Genomic DNA, 21,570 nt, shown 5'->3' with positions numbered 1-21,570 from the left:
TTCGGTCCCGTTCGGCTCCGCTCAGTCCCAGTTCGGTCCCGTTCAGCCACGCTCGGTCCTGGTTTGGCCCCGCTCGGTCCCAGTTCGGTCCCGCTCAGCCCCGCTCCGTTCGGGTCCGGTCCCGCTCGATCCCAGTTCGCTCCCGTTCGGTTCGGGTCCGGTCCCGCTCGGTCCCAGTTCGGTCCCGTTGAGCCCCGCTGGGTCCCGGTCGGGTCCTGGTCCGGTCCGTTCGCTCCTGTTCGGTCCCGTGGAGCCCCGCTGGGTCCCGGTCCGGCCCGTTCGGTCCCGGTTCCCTCCCGGTCCGTTCTCTCCCGCTCGGGCCCCTCGTTCCCGCCCCGCCCGGGCCGGGCTCAGCTGGGCGTGGCTCCCCCGGGCAGGGCGGGGCGGGGCGCTCCGCTATTGGCTGAGCGGGACGGGCGGGGCGGGGCTTCGCGCAAAGCCCCGCCCCTCGCGGCTCTGGGGTCGCTGGTTCGAGTCCCGCCCGGGGCGCTGGAACTGGGACCGAACTGGGATCGCTCTGGTCCGATCTGCGATTGTCAGCCCCCTCCGCCTCCCCACGGCCCTGCCCCGAGTGGAAAACAGTCTCTGAAAGTGGGAGAAGAAGCTTTATTGACCCCTGGTGGAGGCACAGCGCCCTGGGGTGGGCACAGGAATTCAGCTGGGGGCAGCGTCCTGGCGTGGGTGGGGGGGCTTGGGTTTGGTGCAGGGTCCTGTGGTGAGTGCAGGGTCTCGGAGGGGGTGCATCATCCCACCTTGGCGTGGGTGCAGGGCTTTGCTGTGGGTGCACAGCCTTGGAGCGGGTGCAGTGTCCAAGGTGGGACCCTGGCATGGCCCCTGCTGTGGGTGCAGCCCCCCAGTGTGGTGGGTGCAGGACGCTGCCGTGGGCACAGGGGCTTGGCGTGGGTGCAGGCTCTCGCTGAGGGGTCTCATTGTGGGTGTGGGGTCTTTGTGGGTGTGCAGGGTCTTGGCATGGGTGTGGGGTCTCCTGGGTGCCTGATCTTGGTGTGGGGTCTTGCTGAGTGTGCAGAGTGTCAGTGTAGGCACAGGGTCTCAGGATGAGGGAGCTTGGTGTGGGTTAAGGGTCTCATTGTGGGTGTGGGGTCCTAGTGAGGGTGAGGGGTCTTGGTGCAGGTACAGGGTCTCGCAGGTGCCAGGTTTTGATGAAGGAACAGGCTTTCATGGCTGTGGGGTCTCCTGGGTGTGGGGTCCCCGTGTGGGTGCAGGGTCTCAGTGTGGGCACACCCCCCTGGTACCTCTTATCTCTCCTCACCACCCACGGGTGGGGTGCCAGAGCTCCACCACCTTCCCCCCGGCGTGGACGAAGTACACGGGGTGCATGGCGGCCGTGGCACAGGCCTGGAGGGGGGGACAGTCAGTGGGGGACATGGAGGGGACACGGGGGACACGGCAGGGCCGGATACTCACGTGGTACGGGATGAGAGCCAAGGTGCTTCCCACCGGGAACTGCTGGAAATCCAGCTCCCCATCCACGGCCTCCACCTGCCCGTGCTCCTGGGTCAGCCCCACCAGCCTGGGGGGACACGCTGTCACCTCCCCGCCCCATCCCGCCCCGCCTGTCCCCCCCCTGCCCACCCCGCGGGGGTCACCTGAGCTGGGGGTGCCCCTCGATGGCGGCGCAGCCCGGGGGTCCCTGGTCGCGGCCGTGCAGGCTCAGGGCCGCCCACCCGCAGTCCACCAGCAGCTGCCGTCGGTGCGGGTAGTGCCCCACCACCCTGGTGAGGACGCGGATCGCCACCTCCTCCGGCCCGCACGAGCCCAGCTGGGTCTGCTGCAGGTCTGGGGGGGGGAGAGGAAAGTGCCTGGATCGGCTCGGGGTGTGTCCCATCCTCGGGGGTCCCGGGGGGGCCCGTCCCGCTCACCATAGAACAGGTAGTTGCCCGGGTGCACCTCGGTGAGCTGCGACATCTCCGGCACCGGGTGGCTGCAGGACGGGGTGGAGCCGATGGTGGCCTCGGGACACGGGATCCCCTCCTGCCGCAGCCTGGGGGCACATGGGGGGGGACCCTCTGAGTGCTCGGGGGGGACACAGCACCCCCAGGGGCCGGGGAGAGGGGCCAGAGGTGGGTCTTTCACCCCTGGGCACGGCGGGGAACGAGACCAGGGGTGGGTCCTTCAACCTTGGGTGCCACAGGACCAGGGATGGTGATGCCTCAGGGAGCCCCCAGATGGGTCAGGAATCCCCCAAACACTCAAGGGAATCACCCAGATGGGGCAGAGCCCCCCCCGTATGTTAGGAAGATCCCAAGATGTACTGGGGACCACGCCCTGATGTGCCCAAGCACCCCAGATGTGGCAGAAATCCCCCCAGATGGGCCAGGACCCCCCCAGATGTGAACAGGAGCCCCCCAGTGATGCCAGAGCATCCCCAGATACACCTGGGACCCCTCTCAGCTGTTCCTGGACCCCCAGATGTGGCAGAGCACCCACCAGCTGTGCTTGGAACCAGCCCCAGATCCCAGATCCTGCCTGGAACCCCTCCCAGCTGTTCCCAGCTGTGCCAGAGCAGCTCCCAGCTTTGGCAAAAAGGGGGAATTTGGGGGGGTGGTCTCAGTTCTCCCCCCCCCCAACCGGTGCCACCTCAGGCTGGGCTGGGGACCCCCAGGACGTGTCCCCAGGTGTGAACATCCCTGTTCGTGGGGGGATGGGGGTCCCTGTTTCCCCCCTCCCTTTCCCAGCGGGGACCATCCGGCAGCAATTCCCTGCAGGATGCGAAACCCCCGCTGGGATAAAAGGGTGGCAGAGGAGCAGGGAGGTCACATCAAAGGTAACATCAAAGGTGGCGGAACCACCAACATCCTCCTTGTGCCCCCCCGGGGCGAGGGGGAGGTTTGAGGGTCTTTTATGGGGGTCATTTACATTTACAACCCAACACCGGGATTTGGGGCGGGGGGGGTGGGGAGACAAGGACGTGCCACCCCCACAGCTCCACCCTCGCTCTCCCCAAACGCGTGGGCCGGGACTCACCTGGTGACGAAGGCCAGCACGGCGCGGGTGGTGTCCCTGGCGATGTCCTGCACGGCCGGGATGTCCCCGCAGCCGTAGGTGTTCCCGCAGTGCGCGTACACCCCCACCAGCCTCACCACCTCCGGCGCCCCCCGGGCGATGGAGCGGGCCAGGGCCAGAGCCGCGGGGTCCGTGGGGCGGATTCCCGCTGGGAGGGGGTTTGGGAGAGATGGTGGGCATGGGGATTGGTGGGATATCACCCCTCCCCCCCCCCCCCCGGAGAGTCCTGGCGGTGGGAATGGGCTTGGGGGACGGGGATTAAAGGGCTTTGGGTGAGCTCTGCCCCTTGGAATGCCTGGAAAAATGACCCTGGGGGGATTTAGGTGCCCTGTCCTGGTTGAGATGGTGGATCTGAGGGCTTGAGGGACCTGGGACATCCTCCCCCATGGAGCATCCTTGAAGAATGATTTTTGGGCAGGGGTCTTAAATGTCCCCTCCTGGTTGAGATGGATTTGAGGGCTTGGAGGGACTTGGGACATGGAGCATCCTCGATTAATGACACTGGGGGTGGTCTTGGAGGGGTAAGGAACATCCTTCCCTATGAAACATCCTCAAAGAAGGACTTCTAGGGGCTCTCAAATTCCTCAGCCTGGTTGAGATGGTGGGTCTGGGAGGCTTGGAGAGACATTGGGATCCCTTCCTGTGGAGCATCACTGAAGATTGGCTTTTTTGGGGGGTCTTAAATGCCCCATTCCTGCTGAGATGGTGGATCTGGGATCTTAAGGGGACATGGAGACCTCTCCTCATGGAGCATCCTTAACAAGTGATTTTGGGGAGGTCTTAAATGCCCCACCCTGATTGAGAGGGAGAGCTTGGAGGGTCCTGGAGCATCCTTGATTAATGACGTTGGGGAGGGCTTAGATCCCCCATCCTCATGGGGATGGTGGATGTGGGGGCTTGAGGGACACGAGGAGCTCTCCTCATGGATCATCCCTAAGGAATGACTTTTGGGAGCTTCTCAGCTGCCCCATCCCAACTAAGAGGGCGGTTCTGGTGGGCACCCAGCACATCCCACCCCATGGTGGGATGAACCCCCTCGGCAGAGGCCACGTGAGGCCCCATCCCTGCCCCCCAAGGGTGGGCTGTGGGGGGTCACCACCTACCCCTGCCATTCCCGCAGTCCAGCTTGAGCCACACGAGCCAGCGCTTCCCGCCGGGAAGGGGGTTGCGCTGCAGCAGCTCCAGTCCCCGCGGGCTGTCCACGAGCAGCTGGAAGGCCTGGAGCTGCTGGGCCAGGGCGGAGCACTCGGCCAGGCGCCACTCGGGCACCGGGAAGGCGTACAGGATGTCGTCGAAGCCCCCGGCCGCGAAGAACCGCCCCTCGGCCAGCGTGGACACCACGATCCCACGGCGGGTCCCGCCCGTGGCCAGCGCAGCCCCTTCCCTGGGAACCGGGAGAGCAGAGTCGGGGGCGGGAGGAGAGGGGAAATGGGGGATACCGGGGGGGAAAGGTGAGGGAGGGTGGGAGAGAAGGTGGAGGAGGATGGGGGGATACTGGGGGAGGATAAGGGATACTGGGAGGATACTGGGAGGGAAGGTAGAGGAGGATGGGGGAGAACGGAGGGAAGGTAGGGATGCTGAGGAGGTGCTGGGAGGGATACTGGGAGGATACTGGGGACAGGATGGAGACATACTGGGCGGAAGGGGGGAGTGCTGGGAGGAGGATGAGGGAGTGCTGCGAGGGATACTGGAAGGGACACTGGGAGGATGGTGGGATGGTACTGGGGAAGTTGAGGGGTGCTGAGGGAGACGATGAGGGGATACTGGGAGGATGCTGGGGGGATACTGGAAAGGTAGATGGGTGATATTTGAGGGAAAGGTTGGGGGTGCTGAGGGAGAGGATGAGGAGGTGGCTGGAGAGACATTGGGAAGATGCTGGGAGGATACTGGGGAGGAAGTTGGGTGCTAAGGGGAAGGACGGGGGAATACTGGGAGGGTGCTGGAGGGATACTGGGGAGACTCTGGGGGGATTGCGGGGAGGATGCTGGGCTTGCCGCTGGTTGCCGGGGGACCGTGGGGACGCACTCACAGCGTTTTGTGTGTCTTGACGTGGGGCCGCAGGCGCAGCCCCAGCGCCCGGCACCGCTCCCGCATCCGCTCGGCGTTCCCGCGCACCGTGGCCAGGTCCAGGGTCAGCGCCGGGGTGGGCAACTGCTCCAGGGGGGCTCCCAGCCACCTGCGGGGGCTGCGGGAGCGGAATGGAGCGGGGAACCGCCACAGCACCCCCAGAAACACCCTGAGCCCGCTGCACCCCCAAACCTGCACCCCCAGAAACACCCTGCACCCCCAAACCTGCACCCCCAAAAACACCCTGAGCCCACTGCACCCCCAAACCTGCACCCCCAAATGCACCCTGCACCCCCAAACCTGCACCCCCAGAAACACCCTGCACCCACTGCACCCCAAACCTGCACCCCAGAAACACCCTGCACCCTCAAACCCTGCACCCCCAAACCTGCACCCCCCAAAACATCCTGAGCCCGCTGCATCCCCAAACCTGCACCCCCAAAAACACCCTGCAGCCACTGCACCCCCAAACCTGCACCCCCAAATGCACCCTGCAGCCACTGCACCCCAAACCTGCACCCCCAGAAACACCCTGCACCCACTGCACCCCCAAACCTGCACCCCCAAATGCACCCTGCAGCCACTGCACCCCCAAACCTGCACCCCCAAATGCACCCTGCAGCCACTGCACCCCCAAACCTGCACCCCCAGAAACACCCTGCACCCACTGCACCCCAAACCTGCACCCCCAAATGCACCCTGCAGCCACTGCACCCCCAAACCTGCACCCCCAGAAACACCCACCCACTGCACCCCCAAACCTACGCCCCCAAACCCATCCCAAACACCCTGACCAGCACCCAAACCTGCACCCCAACCTGCATCCCCAAAACACCCTGAGCCCACTGCACCCCCAAACCTGCACCCCAAATGCACCCGCCCCCCAAACCTGCACCCCCAAAACACCCTGCACCCCACTGCACCCCAAACCTACCCCAAACACCTGCACCCCCAAACCCACCCTAGCACCCTGCACCCCAAACCTGCACCCCCAAAAACCCTGACCCTGCACCCCAAACCTGCACCCCCAAATACACCCTGCACCCACTGCCCAAAACACCCTGCCCCACTGCACCCAAACAACACCTGCACCCCACTGCACACCTGCCCCAAAACACCTGACCCTGCCCCAAACCTGCACCTGCACCCCCAAAACCACCGTGCACCCACTGCACCCCCAAAAACACCCTGCACCACTGCACCCCCAAACCTGCACCCGCTGCCCCCAAACCTGCACCCACCATGCACCCCCAAAACAACTCCCTACACCCACCTTGCACCCACCGTCCCCCCAAACCTGCACCCACCGTGCACCCCCAAAAAGACACGTGGGACGGGAACACTTGGGAGTGGGACATGTGGGATAGGGAGGCTGGACAGAGGGACACCTGGGACGGGTTCTTGGGACACGGATCCCTGGGACCGGGACACTGGGAACTGGGTCACTGGGAATCCTGGGATAGGACACTGGGCAGGGGGACACCTGGGACTGGGGACCTGTGGGGGAGGGATGACTGGGACACTTGGGACAGGGACACCGGGAAAAGGGACACCTGGGACTGGCATCCTTGGGGCAGGACGCCTGGAGCTGGCTCAGTGGGACCCGGGACACCGGGAAATGAGTGACCGGGGCTCAGGATCCGGGGACAGGGCCACCCTCTGGCTGTGTCACCTCGGTGTCCCCCCCCCTTCCCCCGTGTGCCCTGCCCCTGGCGGTGCGGGGTGAAGGTCCGGGGTGCCCCGAGCGCCGTCCCTGCCCTGCCCACCTGTCTGTCCGTGTGTCCATCCCCGCGTCCATCGCTCCGGCCACCGCCGCCGTCCCCGCCGCGCTGTGCCCGCTGCCCCCACGTGACAGCGCGACACCCGCGGCCAAGCCCGGCCGGGACAAGGGTCGCTGCCAGCCGTGGGGCCTCGCCGGGGTGGCAGGGCCAGGGGAGGACACGCACAGGGACCGCGCCAGGACGCGCTGCCAGAGCCGGGGGGCAGCAGGGAGGGACGGCTGGGACCCCTCGGGACACGCGAGAGGGGCTGCTGAGACCCCCGCGCTCGTGACACGTGTGAGGAGCTGCTGAGACACCCCGGGGTTGGGACACGCGTTCAGGGGGTGCTGAGACCCCCCGTGCTCGTGACACGTGGCTGAGGCTGCACATGCTTGTGACACGTGCGCCAGGGGCTACTGAGACCCCCCACGGTTGTGACACGTGGATGTGGCTGTTGAGACCCCCCAACCCGTGACATGGGGGGGGGGGTGACTGCTGAGACCCCCCGTGCTCATGACACGTGGCTGAGGCTGCACATGCTCATGACATGTGCGAGAAGAGCCGCTGAGACCCCCCCTGTGCTTGTGACAGCTGTGGGTGGCTGCTGAGACCGTCCGTGCTCATGACACGTGTGAGAGGGGCTGCTGAGACCCTCTGTGCTGGTGACAGCTGTGGGTGGCTGCTGAGACCCTCTGTGCTCGTGACACGTGGATGTGGCTGCTGAGAACCCCCACACTCATGACACTTGTGCCAGGCACTGCTGAGACCTCCCTGTGCTCGTGACATGTGAGGGGCTGCTGAGACCCAGCACGCTCGTGACAGGGGAGAGGAGCACCCCCAGCTCATGACATCATACGACATGTGGGTAAAGGGCTGCTGAGACCCCCCACACTCACGGCATGAGTGTCCCCAAGTCCATCTGACCCCCCACCTGACACAGCCCATGCTGGGACACCCCCCTGGGTAGGACACTGGAGGGGGGTGACACTGGGGGGACACACAGGAGGGGATGTCACCCTCCCCCCCCGTCCCAGGGCAGCCACAAGCCTCACACGCTGATTTCTCACCGATATATTATTATAATTATTAATATTAATAATAATCTTTGTCTGTAAAAGATCTAAAAACGCACAGAAATAAAAAATAAGGGGGGGAGGGGGGGACGCCGACTCTGGGCGGCTCCTGCCAGCGGGCACGGCGGGGGGGCCACGGCACCCCCTGCCCAGCGAGGGGTCCCCACCTCCTCCCGCCCCCCATCCCTGCCTGGGAATGGGGGATACATTCCCGAAAAACTGGGGGGGCTGGATGCCCCCCCGGGGAGGGATAAGGCCACGGATGGCGGGTGGAGCGGGGGCTCCAGACCCCCTCGGGCCCAGGGGTCCCCCCTCAGCCCCTGGGCCCCCCTTGGTCCAAGGGCCCCCCCTCTCTGTGCTGGGGGCACGGGGAACCCCAGGGGTGGTGGGTGCCAGCCCTTGCAGGGGTTGATCCCACCCTAGGCCTGGATCCCACAGGGGTTGATCCCACTCTAGGCCTGGCTCCCAGAGGGGTTGATCCCACCCTAGGCCTGGATCCCAGAGGGGTTGGTCCCAGCCTAGGCCTGGATCCCAGAGGGGTTGATCCCAGCCTAGCCCTGGCTCCCAGAGGGGTTGTATTCCGTCTCTCCGGCCGACACCTGGGAGATGCGCCGCGTGGATCGCCACAGCCGCCGGTGGAACTGGCCCGGACGCACCTGGGGAAGGGGAGGTGAGAGCCCACCCTGGGCTCTGACCCCTTCCTCATCCCCAAATCCTTCATCCATCCTCATCCTCATCCCCTTCTTCATTCCCATCCCCTTCCAAATCATCATTCAGTTCTCCATCCCCATCCTCTTCATCTCCATCCTCATTCCCATTCCCTTCTCGATCCCCATCACCTCCCAGATGTGTCCACCTGCTTCTCCACCGCCATCCTCATCAACTCCCCCATCCTGTTCTGAACACCCACCTCTCCCAGCCCCTTCCCCAGCACATCCCCTTCCAAACCCATCCTTTGTTCCACACACACTCACCCCCTTCCCCTTCCAAATCCCCATCCCTTCTGCCATCACTGTCCCCTTCTGCACCCACATGCCTTTCCCAACCCCCTCAGTGCCATCCACCCACCACCCCTTCCCTATGTCCATCTCCATCCCCTTCCTTGTTCTCCATCTCCACTTCCATCCCCTTCCCCTCCATCTCCACATCTTTTCCCTTCCCTATCTCCATCACCACCTCCATCTTCATGTCTACCTCCATCTCCACCTTCAACTCCATCATCATCCCCTTCCCTATCTCCTTCTCCACCTTCACCTTCATCGCCTTTCCAATCTCCACCTCTATCCCCATCTCTATCTCCTTTTCCCATGTCCACCTCCATCCCTTTCCCTATCTTCATCTCCACCTTCTCCTTCATTCCATCTCCAATTGCATCCCCACCTTCATTCCCATCCCCATCTCCACGTCCACCTCCATCCCCTTCCCCATCTCCACCTTTATCTCCATTCCACCTCCATTTCCATCTTCACCCCCATCCTCACCTTCATTCCCTTCCCAATCTCCCTCTCCATCTCATCTCATTCCCACATCTCCTTTCCCTCTCCACCCCTGTCCCCCTCAGCTCTGGAGAGGCCACGTTGATGTCCCCAGCCCGGGAGCACCCCATAGACACCAGGGCCCCTCCTCCCACCCTCCTGTGTGGTCCCACTCACCTCAGCGGGCTGCCCAGCACCCACCACGATGAGCTTTCCATCCTCCAGCCCCACCAGGATGTGACTCTTCTCCTTGGTGACGGACACGCTGTGCACGGGCACCCTCATGGGCACGGGGGGCACGGCTGCCCTGAGGCTGCAGAGACGAGAGCGGGATGGGACCTGCACCCCGAGAGGGAGGGCAGGGAGGGACAAAGGGGGCCCCCTCCCATCCTCTTCTCCATCCCCATCTCCTTCCAGATCCTCATCCTCTTCTCCATCCACATCTCTTTCTCCATCCCTATCTCCTTCCAGATCCTAATCCATTTCTCCATCCCCATCTTCTTCCAGATCCTCATCCTCTTCTCCAGCCACATCCCCTTCCAGATCCTCATCCACTTCTCCATCCCCAGCCTCTTCTCCCCCTCTCCCCCCATCCCCTCCCATCCCCTCCCCGTCTCCCCCGCGCCCCCCCGGCAGCTGTGCCGGTACCTGTGGAGCTCCCGGATCTCCAGCCCGCACTGGGTGGTCCCCAGCACCACGAAGTCGTCGGTGAGGCACATGGCCGTCACCTCCCGCTCCAGGGGGACGGACGCCAGGAGCTTCCCGTTCACGGAGTACAGGTGGAGCGCGAACCTGTCCTGGAAGAGGGCAGAGGGCGGGGAGCTCGCGCCGCTGGGGCCAGGGGGGAGCCCTCGGGGACCCCGGGCTGTACCTTGAGGCAGGGCCGCTGGCCCGCGGCGCTCTGGGCCACCACCTGCCCCTCGGGGCCCACGGCCAGGTGGGCCAGCAGGGCGGGGGGACAGCTCTCGCCCGGCGGCCGCACCGAGCGGATGAAGAGCCCCCGGCGCACCGTGTGGGTGATGATGGTGCCGTCCTGCGGGAGGGAGGGGACAGGGGTGACCACGGGACGCTGGTGGTGGCACTGCCCCACACGGCTGATGGCTCAGACAATCGTCTGTTTGCAAAACCAGACCTTGCCCATCTCCACCTCCTTCCCTACCCACTTCTATCCCCTTCCTTATTCTCCACCTCCATCCCCTTCCCCATCTCCATCTCCACCTCTATCCCCTTGCTTATTTTCTGTCTCCATTCCCTTGCTCCATCTCCACCTTCAGAAGGTGACCACAGCAAATCAACCTTTGTTCAGCAACGAGCTGGTTTGGAGTCAGAGGAGGGAAGAGGCCAAAAAGCAGCAGATGCAGGTGGGATAATGGCTTTTGTCCTGCCCATGTCCTCCCTCACAAAGCTGGCTCAGGTACATCCAGGAACATTCCCAGGTAGTGTTGAAGGTTTCTATCCCTTCTGATGGGGCACAACTGGCCCAGCTGTGCTGGGGATGTCTCAGAAGGGTCCTAAACCACCAAAGACCCCCGAACTGCCCCGTGATCCACAATGTCACATCCCACCATGTGAAACCCCCACCCAGGGGAGGAACCTGGGCCTTCCCACCTGAACCCGAGCATATTTTAACCCCCTGAACCTCATGTTTTGGGGGCCTGCCCCCGACAGATCAAGACCGTGACCATTAGTTTGGCATCAAAATTGCAACAATAAGGTCTCGTTGCTGGGTCTGTGGGTGGTGACTGTTTACTTTTGTCTCTCCTTTTCCTTCCTCCTTCTCTCTCTCTTTCTTCTCCCCCCCTTCTTCTTCTTCTCAGAATGTATCATAAGCCAGACTTAAAAACTTCCAGCCAAAGCCTTAGTGAGTGCCTTGTTGTGCCTGGATAAGCTGAAGTCAGCTAAGCTTGACTTTGCTAAGTTCAAGTTGCTTTAGTGTCTCACTCTGGATGTTTTCAGCTTTGCCAGGTACCTTCTTATACCTCTATTTTCAAGGTATTGAACCTCCTGAGGATGCTGATGATTCTCAGTCAATCTGCCCCCAAACCTGGGGTATAACACCCTCCCTGCTGCCCACCCCACCCTGGGTGACCCCCAGCTCACCTTGGAGCCCGACACCGCCATGTCCAGCTCGGTGCTGATGGCCACACACGTCACCTCGGCGTCGTGGCCGTACAGGACCTGCACGGGTTTGGGAGCCAGGCCGCTGGAAAACCCACCCTGGCGTGGGGGACAGGGACATCAGTGACCTGCTGGTGCTGCCCACCATGAGCCCCTCCCCCTGCACGACCCCTCACCTGCTGCAGGACCTGCCACACCATGCAGGTGGTGTCCCGGGACCCAGAGATGAGGTAGATGCCGCAGAGGTCGAGAGCCAGGCAGGTGACAACATCTGGGACAGGCAGAGGGACACCATGAGCTCCCATCCCACTGCACTCGGCATCCTGACTCCATGGGACGGCACCATGATGTGCTTTGGGGTGTGGAATTGCTGCTATCTCCATTCCAAGATGTGTTTTGGGATGTGGAATTGCTGCCACCCCACTCCAAGAGGTATTTTGGGGTGTGGAGCTACTGCAAATCCTCACCCCGCTCCAAGAGGTGTTTTGGGGTGTGGAATTGCTGCCAACCCCATTCCAAGACATATTTTGGGATATGGAATTGCTGCTGCCCCACTCCAAGACATGTTCTGGGGCGTGGAGATGCTGCTGATCCTCGCCCCACCCCAGCTCTGAGGTGGAACCTGGACTGTCCCCATGGAGGCACTGGGAGATGCCCCTCACGTGTCCCCTTCTGCCCCCACAGCCCCATCAGGGTGTCACAGACCCCCCCATCCCCACTCTCCCGGGAGCAGGTTGTACCTATGTGGCGGGTGATGTGCCCCACCACCTTGCCCTTGGCCAGCGAGGTGACCCTCAGGCTGTTGTCCCAGTGTCCCCCGCTGAAGAGCAGCTTCCCGTCGGGAGACACGGCCAGCGTGCGGGAGCTCAGATCCACGCCGGGGGCGAAGGGGCCCTGCAGGAACCGCTGCGTCCTGAGGGGCAGGGATGAGCTGCTGGACTGCTGGCACCTCCAGGGACCGTCCCTGGGGACCACCGAGAGGGCCCAGGAGACTCACTTTGCGTTGGACACGGTGGGGTCTTTGGTGAAGCTGAAGTAGTTGGAGATGTTCTTGTCGTAGGGCAGCCAGCTGTGGGTCCCCAACAAGCCGTTGGCGCTCACGGTGACCTGGGCAGAGGTGGAGGGGGAGGTGACACCACTCCCACCACCACAGCCCTCCTGCTTGGGTCCTGGACCCCCCTGGACCGGCAGAACCCCCTCTGTGTCCCGGTTTTCCCGCACTCACCAGGACGTCGGGGGATCCCTGAGTGATGAAGGAATGTGCCTGGTTCTTGGGGACCACGGCCTGCACCAGGGCCACCCCGTCACTGATGCCCTGTGGGGACACAGCAGCTGCTGGGCACCTTCCTGGCCACCCCCATCCCTCCCAGTCCTGCCCAGGGACCCCCTGGGGTCGCCCTCACCTCCACAAAGAAGGATTTGAGCTGGTCCAGGTGCTCGAAGACGTTGGGGGAGCGGGTGTCGAGGCGGGCCAGCCTCTGGGCCGCGCTCTCTGCCGACAGCCGGGCGGGGTGGGGCTCCTGGGGGGGCGAGGGAACCCATCAGCAGGGGGGTGACCCCCCAAAAAGGGGCTGGGTTTGGGGGTGGGGTGTCTGAGCTACCTTGAGCAGCTGGCAGGGCGTCTGCCCGAAGTTGCTGATGATGCCCTCCAGGGCCTTCCGCTGCGTCTCGTCGGCGATGGCGTCCAGGTCCACGGCCCCTGGGGAAGGGCATGGTCACGGGGGGGCCACCTGGGAGGTGCCCCCCAGGAGGGGCCCCCCAGCTCCCTTCCCCATGGCTCACCCTCGTAGGTGCAGTAGTAGAAGACGTTGAGGGCCTCCACGGCGGCCGGGCCTCGCTGCTTGTACCCGAAGATGAGGTCGATCCACTCGTGGAGGTGGGCTGAGACATACTCTGACTCCTGGCCAAGGAGGGGCATCAGGGGGGTTGGGAACACCCCCACCCCCTGGGAAACCCCCCTGGGATGAGCTCCCCCTCTCACCAGGGCTTTGCGGTGCTGGTAGATGAAGTCCTCGCGGGACCGCGCCCACCGCGGCAGCACCACATCACCCACCTTCTCGTTGGAGAGCTGGAGACAGCCCAGGTCGAAGCCTGAGGGCAGAGGGAGTGTGAGAGGCTGGGATGTTGATGGCTGGTGGCTCAGACTATCAGCCATTTGCAGAACCAGCCCTTCCCCATCTCCACCTCCACTTCTATCCCCTTCCCTATTCTCTGTCTCCACCTCATCCCCATCTCCACCTTCAGAAGGTGACCACAGCAAATCAACCTTTGTTCAGCAACGAACTGGTTTGGAGTCAGAGGAGGGAAGAGGCCAAAAGCAGCAGATGCAGGTGGGATAATGGCTTTTGTCCTGCCCGTGACCTCCCTCACACCCCTGGCTCAGGTGTGACACTCCCCTGCCAGGGGGGACATTCCCAGGTAGGGCTGGAGGTTTCCATCCCTTCTGATGGGGCACAACTGGCCCAGCTTTGCTGGGGATGTCTTAGAAGGGTCCTAAACCATCCAAGAGCCCTGAAGTGCCCCCAGACTCATTTCTGGGGTGTTCCCATCTGAACCTGAATGCATTTGAACCCCCTGAACTTCGTGTTTTGGGGGATTCCCCCACCCTGACAGATCAAGACCAAACCACCACTTCAACATGGAAATGGCAACAATCAAGTCTCGTCTCTGGATCCATGGGTGGTGGGAACTTTCTGATCCTTTCCTTCTCTTTCTTTCTTTTCCCTTCTACATTTTCTTAAGTAGGAATTCTATACTTTTATATTCCTACATTTCTACAGATAATAGTAACCCAAACAGTTCCAGCCCTGCTTTCCATTGCAACCAAACTGTTCTGAAATAAACCCTAAAATACTAAACAATACTTTATTAATATAAAAAATTAGTAATATATTAATATACAACATATAATATCATAGCAATAGAATAATATATTGTGATATATAATATTAAAATATAATATATTGTATATGATATAAGAATATATAATATGTAAAATAAAATAATTAAGAATATATATAAGAATATATAAGAATATATAATATTTAACATATCATTATATCATACTAGTGAATAATAGATAATCAATAGTAATACAATAATTAATAAATATATATAAACGCTGGTCTTTCAGGGATCTCTTAACAAGAACCTCAGTTCAGTGAGGGACACAAACCCCCCAGGTGCTCCCAGGGGTGGGGATGGTCCCCTCTTACCATTCTGGTTCTCCAGGAACTCCGGGAAGTAGAAGAACTCGGGGATGAGCTCCTTGACATCCACGGGGTTCTCCATGCGCGCCTGCCACGCCGCCGGCACCGAGTGGAACTGCCGGTCCGAGCAGTCAAACCTGGCGGCACAGGACGGCTGGTTGGAGGCTGCTCGGTGCCCCCGACGTCCCCTCCTTGGGGTCCACCCCCCGTGGGGCCCACCTGCCGCTCTGCAGCTGGATGTGGAGGGTGGTGAAGGGCTCGGTGCGGATCAGGTAGTGCATCACCCCGGCCGCGTTGGAGTAGTGGGTGCCGTAGTGGAACTTGTCCACGGTGCCCGTGGGGTCCTCGAAGCTCTCGTACCTGCAGGAGAGGTGGGAGGGGGTGCACCGTGAGCCAGCCAGGCACTCCTTGCCTTCCCTGTCCTTTATTTTTGGGGCACTCACTTCTCCTTCACGTCCCGGGCGTGCCGCTCGTTGGCCACCCCGATGGGCTTGGACAGGTCGCGGAACACGGCGGGGTTGGAGAGGTCCAGGGTCTCCGAGACGTAATCCCGCAGGATCCAGGGGAACTGAGGGGGTGGGAGGTGGGTGAGGCTGGGGGGGGCATGGGCTCGCTGTGGGGGCTCTGGGGGCACCTGGGGCTCACCACAGGGTACTGGGACAGGTCGTTGTAGGTGCGCCCCGCGATCGTGTTCAGCTGCATGAGGTACTCAAAGTTGGAGATCTCCCGCAGGACCCATTTCTGGAGAGAGGGGATGCGGGTCAGAGGGGCTCTGGAGGGGTAGGGGACAGGGCAGACACCCCACCACATGGCAGGGCCCGTCCCATGGCCATCACTGGTCCCAGAACATCTCTGGTCCCTCAGCTGTCCCCAGTCCCATGGCCATGGCCCACCTCTGGTACCCCTGCTGTCCCTAATCCCACGGCCACCCCTGGTCCCATGGCTGTCCCCAGTCTCATGGCCATCCCTGGTTCCACAGTCACCCCTGCTCCAATGGCCATCCCCATCCCAGGGCCATACCCTATCCAGGGGTCACCCCTGGTCTCATATTCCATGGCTGTCCCCAGTCCCATGGCTGTATCCACCCCACAGCCATCCCTGGCCTCATGGCCACTCCTGGTCCCACATCCATCCCTGGTTCCATGGCCACGCCCTCCCTGGTGCCACAGCTGTCCCAGTCCCAGGACCACCCTGGTCCCACAGTCATCCCCATTCCACAGCCATCCCTAGTCCCAGAGTCATCCCCATCCTATGGCCATCTCTGGTCCCATGGAGATCTCCAACCCACAGCCATCCCTGATCCCATGAGCATCCCCATCCCATGCTGTCACCCTCCCCTTTTCCATCTGGGAATTCCATCCATCCATATGGGACAGGGATGGGCATGGAGAGGCCATCACCTGTGTGAGCCCCGAGGCTTTGAGCAGCTCCTGGGGCGAGCGGCTGCCGAAGTAGATCTGGTTGGGGGGCCGCAGGCCAAGGATGCAGGAGTACACCTTGTTCCTCACCTGGAGGGACAGGGAGAGGACACGGCCTGACCGGAGCTTGGGCAGTGCCACAGCCCTGGTGGGATGTGGGGGTGGGATAAGGGTGTCCCACCTTCTTTCTGAAGTTGAGGAAGTAGTTGGCCTGGTCGATGAAGAAGAGCTCGAGGGCGGAGCGGCGCAGGTTGTAGCGGCGCAGGTGGACCTCGCGCAGGTGGGACAGGGGGCGCTTGAAGTCGTGGCCGATCCCTGCCAAGAGGAGGGGCACAGAGTCCCACAGGGATCACCATCCACCCAGGCCCCCTTTCCCAAGGCAGGGATGGGGCTGGGAGAAGCCCACCCCCACCCCCACTGTGGGTGATGTGTTCTGGGGGAGATGTGTGGAGTCCTCAATCCCCTCAGGGCTCACACGCCGTTACCTCCCTCCGTCTCCTCCTTGTCGCTGCTGCCGTCGTAGAAATAGACGTGCTGGGTTGTCACCTCCAGGCGCCCGGGGACCACGGCCACCGTGGTGATGAGCTCGCAGTCCTCCGACACCACCAGCTTCTCCCGCTGGCTCTGCTCCTTGGGCTCGGCCCTGGGGGGCACAGCGGGGTGAGGACACCCCGGTGACACCCCCGGCCCGGGACAGCCGGCGCCGTGGTGGGGACGGGGACACTCACTGGGTGTCCAGCACGGGCAGGTCCTCCTCGGCCAGCTGGTCGTCCTCCAGCTCGCTCACCTTGGCCTCCTTGGCCATGGCGAGCGGGAGGGACTCGGCAGGGGTTTGGAGGTGGTCAGCTCCTGAAATGAGGAGGGGGGTCAGCAGGTGCCCCCAGAGCTGGGGGACAAGTCCTGAGAAAGGCCCCCAAATTCAATGCTGCCCATGACAGCTCCCAGCCCACCCCCACCCCTGGCACTGGGGTCCCCCGGGTGCCCCAGTGCCTCACCCAGGTTGTCCCGCAGGGCGCTGGCCTCCAAGTGCTGGTCGAAATTGAGGTTGGGCACCAGTTTCAGCCTCATCCTCGAGTAGGTCTCTGCGCTCGACAGCTTCCAGCGAACCTCCGGAGGGTTCCTGGGGGGCACGGAGGGGTCAGGCACCCCAGGGACCCCTAGCCATGTCCCTCTTCCCCGGGGACGGGGCTCACCGGTCAGCCCAGGCAGAGCGGGGCGAGGTGAGCAGGCGGCACAGGGACCTCCACTGCTTCAGCACCGTGCTCTGGTGGTTGTTGGCCTGCTTGAGGACGTTGCTGTGCCGGGCGTTCTCCGCCTTGGAGCGCTTGGCCACCGGCTCCAGCACCAGCTCCTGCCCAGAGAGTGCCAGAGTGAAGGGACAGCAGGGCTGGGGCTTGGGGACAGGCCCGAGGTGAGGAGTGTGTTCATGGGGGACATCCCCAGGGCAAGGGGAACGTCCCCAGGACGATGTGCTTGGGGAGAGAAGCGCATCACTGGGATGATGTCCCAGGAATAATGTTCCTGGGATGAGGAGCACATGCCCTGGGTGACATCCTTGGGGTGAGGAGCATGTCCCCAGGATGAGGATCATGTCTCCAGGATAAGGAGCACATCCCCTGGGTGACATCCCAGAGATGAGGAGCACACCCCCAGGGTTATATTGCAGGGATGAGGATCATGTCTCCAGGATGAGGAGCACATTCCCTGGATGACATCCTTGGAGTGAGGAGCGTGTCCCCAAAAGGGGGAGCACACTCCCAGGGTGACATCCCAAGGGTTAGGAGCACATTCCCAGGATGAGAAGCACACCCCCAGGGTGACATCCCAGGGGTAAGGAGCACATTCCCAGGATGAGAAGCACACCCCCAGGGTGACATCCCAGGGGTGAGGAGCAGGCAGGACCTGGAACATCTTGCGGCTGGCCGCCTTCTCCTGCTCGCGCCGCTGGGCACTGCTCATCATGGCGTCGTAACAGGCGTTCCAGAAGTTGGACATGTGGTCGTGGCTCCGGGCAAAGGTGTCCATCTCAAACTGGGCCATGGTGGGCTGCACCTGGGAAAACCAGGAGGACAGGAGAGGTGTTTCCAGGGCTTCACACCGCCCCACCCATCATCCAGGTGCTCCCCCAGCAGTGACACCCACGTGCTTCTCGATGAAGCCCCTCCACTCGGGGGTGGTGCAGAAGAGCTGGAAGTCCTCGTAGAAGGTGGGACTGCCGTTGGTGGGGGGCAGGGAGGGCAGGAAGAGCTGCAGCTGCAGGGTCTCGTAGCACTGGTCCATGAGGGTCCGGATGATGGGCACCAGCCAGGAGAAGGTCTCCGACTTGGCCTCCAGCGAGCGCCGCAGAGGCGTCTCCAGCTTCCCCAGGAGGTAACAGGCCTCGTCCCTCTTGGGAGCTGAGGACGTCTGCAGGAGGCTGTGCAGCTTCACGTAGGCCAGGGAGTGCAGCTGGGGGGACATGGACATGGGATGGGGCCACTCCAAGGGCTGGGATCCCACTGGGAGGGACATGGGACATCATATGGGGCCATTCCAAGGGGTGGGATGCCACTGAGAGGGGCGTGGGGCATCATATGGGGCCATTCCAAGGGGTGGGATGCCACTGAGAGGGGCATGGGGCATCATATGGGGCCATTCCAAGGGCTGGGGTGCCACTGAGAGGGGCATGGGGCATCATATGGGGCCATTCCAAGAGCTGGGATCCCACCACGAGCCCAGTTGGGAGGACATGAGATGGGGCCACCTCGAGGGTTGGGATCCCACCAGGACATCAGATGGGGCCACTCCAAGGGCTGGGATCCCAGCCCAGCGGAGGCCCGAGTTGGGACGGACATGAGATGGGGCCATTCCAAGGGCTGGGATCCCACCATGAGCCCAGCTAGGGGGACATGGGACATGGGATGGGACCACTCCAAGGGCTGGGATCCCACCATGAGCCCAGCTAGGGGGACACAGGACATGGGGATGGGGCCACCCCGAGGGTTGGGATGCCACCACCAGCGCTGGGGAGGGGTGACCCACCTGGGGGTCCTGCAGCAGGACGTAGCCCACGAGCACTCGCAGCCCCGTCTGGGCCATCTCCCGGAGGTCGGAGGTGCCGTTGGTCAGGTGGTACCACGCGCCCAGCTTGTCCAGCAGGCTGTTCACCCCCTCGTAGATCTGGGGACACGGACAGACCCCCCCTGGGCACGGATCCCACCCCTCTCCAGCTACCAGGGCCGACCCCAGCACCCCTCGGCTTTGGGTTTGGATTGGGGGCAGGATTTAGGATTAGGGGTTGGAGTAGGGTGGAACCCAACTCATGATGGTCATGCCAAACTGGTCTGGGTTTGGGCATCAGGTTGGGGCTCAGGGAATGGGTTTATAGTGAGGGTGAAGGGTTTGGGGTAAGGATTAGGACTGGGATTAGGTCTGGGGTATAGGGCTGGGTTTAGGGTGGGGATGTAGGTTTAAGGATTAGGATTTAGGAGGTACGGTTACGTTACAGGTTGTGAGTTAAGGTTAGGCCTAAAGCTTATAGTAAAGGTGTAGGGTTAGGGTTAAGATTAGGATTAAAGGTTGGGTTTTGTGACAAAAATGCAGAGCTAAGGTTAAGGATGAGGATTGGAATTAGGGCTGAGATATAGGATTGGGGTTAGGGTTGAGTTTTATGACAAGGAGGGTTAAATTTTAATATCAGTATTTAGGATGTCTTAGGTTTTTAGTACGGGTGTAGGGTTAGGGTTAAAATTAGGATTAAGGGTTGGGGTTTATGACAAGGATGTAGGGTTAAGGTTTAGGATTAACTGTTGATTTACAGTTTAGGATCAAGGCTGAGGTTATTTCCTAAGGTTAGGATTAGGCTTTGAATTACAGTGTAGGAATAAGGCTGAGGTTACTTCCTATGATTAGGGTTGGGGTTTGATTTACAATGTAGGATTAAGGTTGAGGCTCTTTTCTAGGGTTAGGGTTAGAGTTAGGGTTTGATTTAAATTTAGGATTAAGGCTGAGGTTATTTCTAAGGTTAGGATTAGGTTTTGACTTACAGTTTATGATTAAGGCCCAGGTTATTTCCTAAGGTTAGATAAGGCTGTAGATAAGGCTGTGTTTAGACTCAGGTCTATCACCAGGGATCAGGGGTTAGGGTTAGGGTTAAGGCCCAGGTTATATCCCAAGGTTAGGTTAGGATTAGGGTCCAGGTTATATCCCAAGGTTAGGTTGGGGTTAAGGCCCAGGTTATATCTAAGGTTAGGTCAGTATTAGGGCCCAGGTCATATTCTAAGGTTAGGTTAGGGTTAAGGTCCAGGTTATATCCCAAGGTTAGGTTAGGATTAGGGTCCAGGTTATATCCTAAGGTTAGGTTAGGGTTAGGGCCCAGGTTATATCCTAAGGTGAGGAAGCTGAAGTGCTGCAGGTAGGGCTGGGTTTAGGCTCAGGTCTCCCATCAGGGATCAGGCATCAGCAGTGGGCTCCAGAGCTCCGGTGTGGGACCAGGGATGCCCCTCACTCCCACCCACCTTCTCGCTCCACAGGGCCTGGTTGTTGTGCCCCTCGGAGAACAGGAAGTCCTGGAGCAGCCGGAGCAGCTTGAGGGCGTTGTGGGTGAGGCCGGGCAGGGCCCCCGGCCCCGACTCCTTCAGGTCAGTCAGCGCCGACTCCAGCATCATCTCCAGGAGGCTGGGGGAGAGCACAGCTCCGCAGGGTGGCCTTTTCCCTGGGGATCCCCCCCACCCCCAGAGCCAGGGGGACTCACCTGCGCTTGATCTCGTCCGGGGGCCGCACCAGCTCGCAGGCCGAGCCCAGCTTGGTGAGCACCGAGAAGACCTGGCCGCGCTCCCGCCACGCCGCGTCGTCCCAGCCCTCCACCCCGCGCCACGTCACCGAGAAGATGATGTTGGTCAGGAGGTTGCACAGCTCCTCCTCGGGGGTTTGCTGCCAGCGGAGAGGGAGAATGACGGAATCACGGGATGTGCTGAGTTGGAAGCGACCCCCAAGGATCACCCAGTTCAACTCCTGGCCCCGCACAGGACACTCCAACAATCCCATCGTGTGCCCCAGAGGATCATCCCAACCTCCTGGAGCTCTGGCAGCCTTGGGGCTGTGCCCACTGCCTTGGGGAGCCTGTTCAGTGCCAACCACCCTCTGGGGGAAGAACCTTTCCCTGAGATCCACCCTGAGCCTGCCCTGACACAGCTCCAGCCATTCCCTGGGGGCTGTCCCTGGTCCCCCCAGAGCAGAGCTCAGTCCTGCCCCTCCTCTGCCCCTGCCCAGGCAGTTGGAACTGCAGTGAGGTCTCCCCTCAGTCTCCTCTGCTCCAGCTGAACACACCAAGTGCCCTCAGTGTCCTCACACGGCTTCAAATCAAGGCCCTTCCCCATCCTCCTTCCCTCCTTTGGACACTCTCCAATGGCTCAATCTCTCCCTTCCATTGTGTGCCCCCCAACTGC

At 61.7% G+C, this 21,570-nt stretch overlaps 2 protein-coding genes across 2 annotated transcripts in view; both read right to left on the bottom strand.

Moving 5' to 3' along the window:
• Positions 1-570: 570 nt before the first annotated feature.
• Positions 571-6,940, bottom strand: LOC126636210 (D-threo-3-hydroxyaspartate dehydratase-like). Its single transcript, XM_050308171.1, has 8 exons — positions 6,858-6,940; positions 5,054-5,209; positions 4,128-4,408; positions 2,986-3,172; positions 1,881-2,002; positions 1,608-1,797; positions 1,426-1,531; positions 571-1,356 (listed from the first exon to the last, which is right to left on the bottom strand). The coding sequence occupies exons 1-8, from the start codon at positions 6,887-6,889 to the stop codon at positions 1,267-1,269; spliced, it is 1,164 nt and encodes a 387-aa protein (XP_050164128.1). The 5' UTR covers positions 6,890-6,940; the 3' UTR covers positions 571-1,266.
• A 1,028-nt stretch (positions 6,941-7,968) lies between these two features.
• The window catches only part of NBEAL2 (neurobeachin like 2), a 33,001-nt gene continuing 19,399 nt past the window's right edge, over positions 7,969-21,570 (bottom strand). Inside the window, 28 exon segments of the mRNA XM_050308229.1 lie at positions 7,969-8,580; positions 9,577-9,712; positions 10,048-10,196; positions 10,271-10,432; positions 11,500-11,616; positions 11,694-11,788; positions 12,258-12,430; positions 12,515-12,624; positions 12,743-12,832; positions 12,921-13,037; positions 13,119-13,216; positions 13,300-13,417; positions 13,499-13,608; positions 14,733-14,863; positions 14,946-15,086; positions 15,170-15,294; positions 15,372-15,467; positions 16,127-16,235; positions 16,237-16,459; positions 16,630-16,787; positions 16,873-16,993; positions 17,140-17,264; positions 17,338-17,495; positions 18,047-18,196; positions 18,287-18,592; positions 19,166-19,303; positions 20,641-20,800; positions 20,877-21,055. Coding sequence (XP_050164186.1) covers positions 8,476-8,580; positions 9,577-9,712; positions 10,048-10,196; positions 10,271-10,432; positions 11,500-11,616; positions 11,694-11,788; positions 12,258-12,430; positions 12,515-12,624; positions 12,743-12,832; positions 12,921-13,037; positions 13,119-13,216; positions 13,300-13,417; positions 13,499-13,608; positions 14,733-14,863; positions 14,946-15,086; positions 15,170-15,294; positions 15,372-15,467; positions 16,127-16,235; positions 16,237-16,459; positions 16,630-16,787; positions 16,873-16,993; positions 17,140-17,264; positions 17,338-17,495; positions 18,047-18,196; positions 18,287-18,592; positions 19,166-19,303; positions 20,641-20,800; positions 20,877-21,055 — 3,900 coding nt within the window. The 3' untranslated portion in view covers positions 7,969-8,475.

This window comes from Myiozetetes cayanensis, unplaced genomic scaffold (genome assembly GCF_022539395.1).
Source record: "Myiozetetes cayanensis isolate MyiCay16 unplaced genomic scaffold, myiCay2020 scf1, whole genome shotgun sequence".
In the NCBI taxonomy this organism is placed as follows: domain Eukaryota; kingdom Metazoa; phylum Chordata; class Aves; order Passeriformes; family Tyrannidae; genus Myiozetetes; species Myiozetetes cayanensis.
This window is presented reverse-complemented; position numbering and strand designations above follow the sequence as displayed.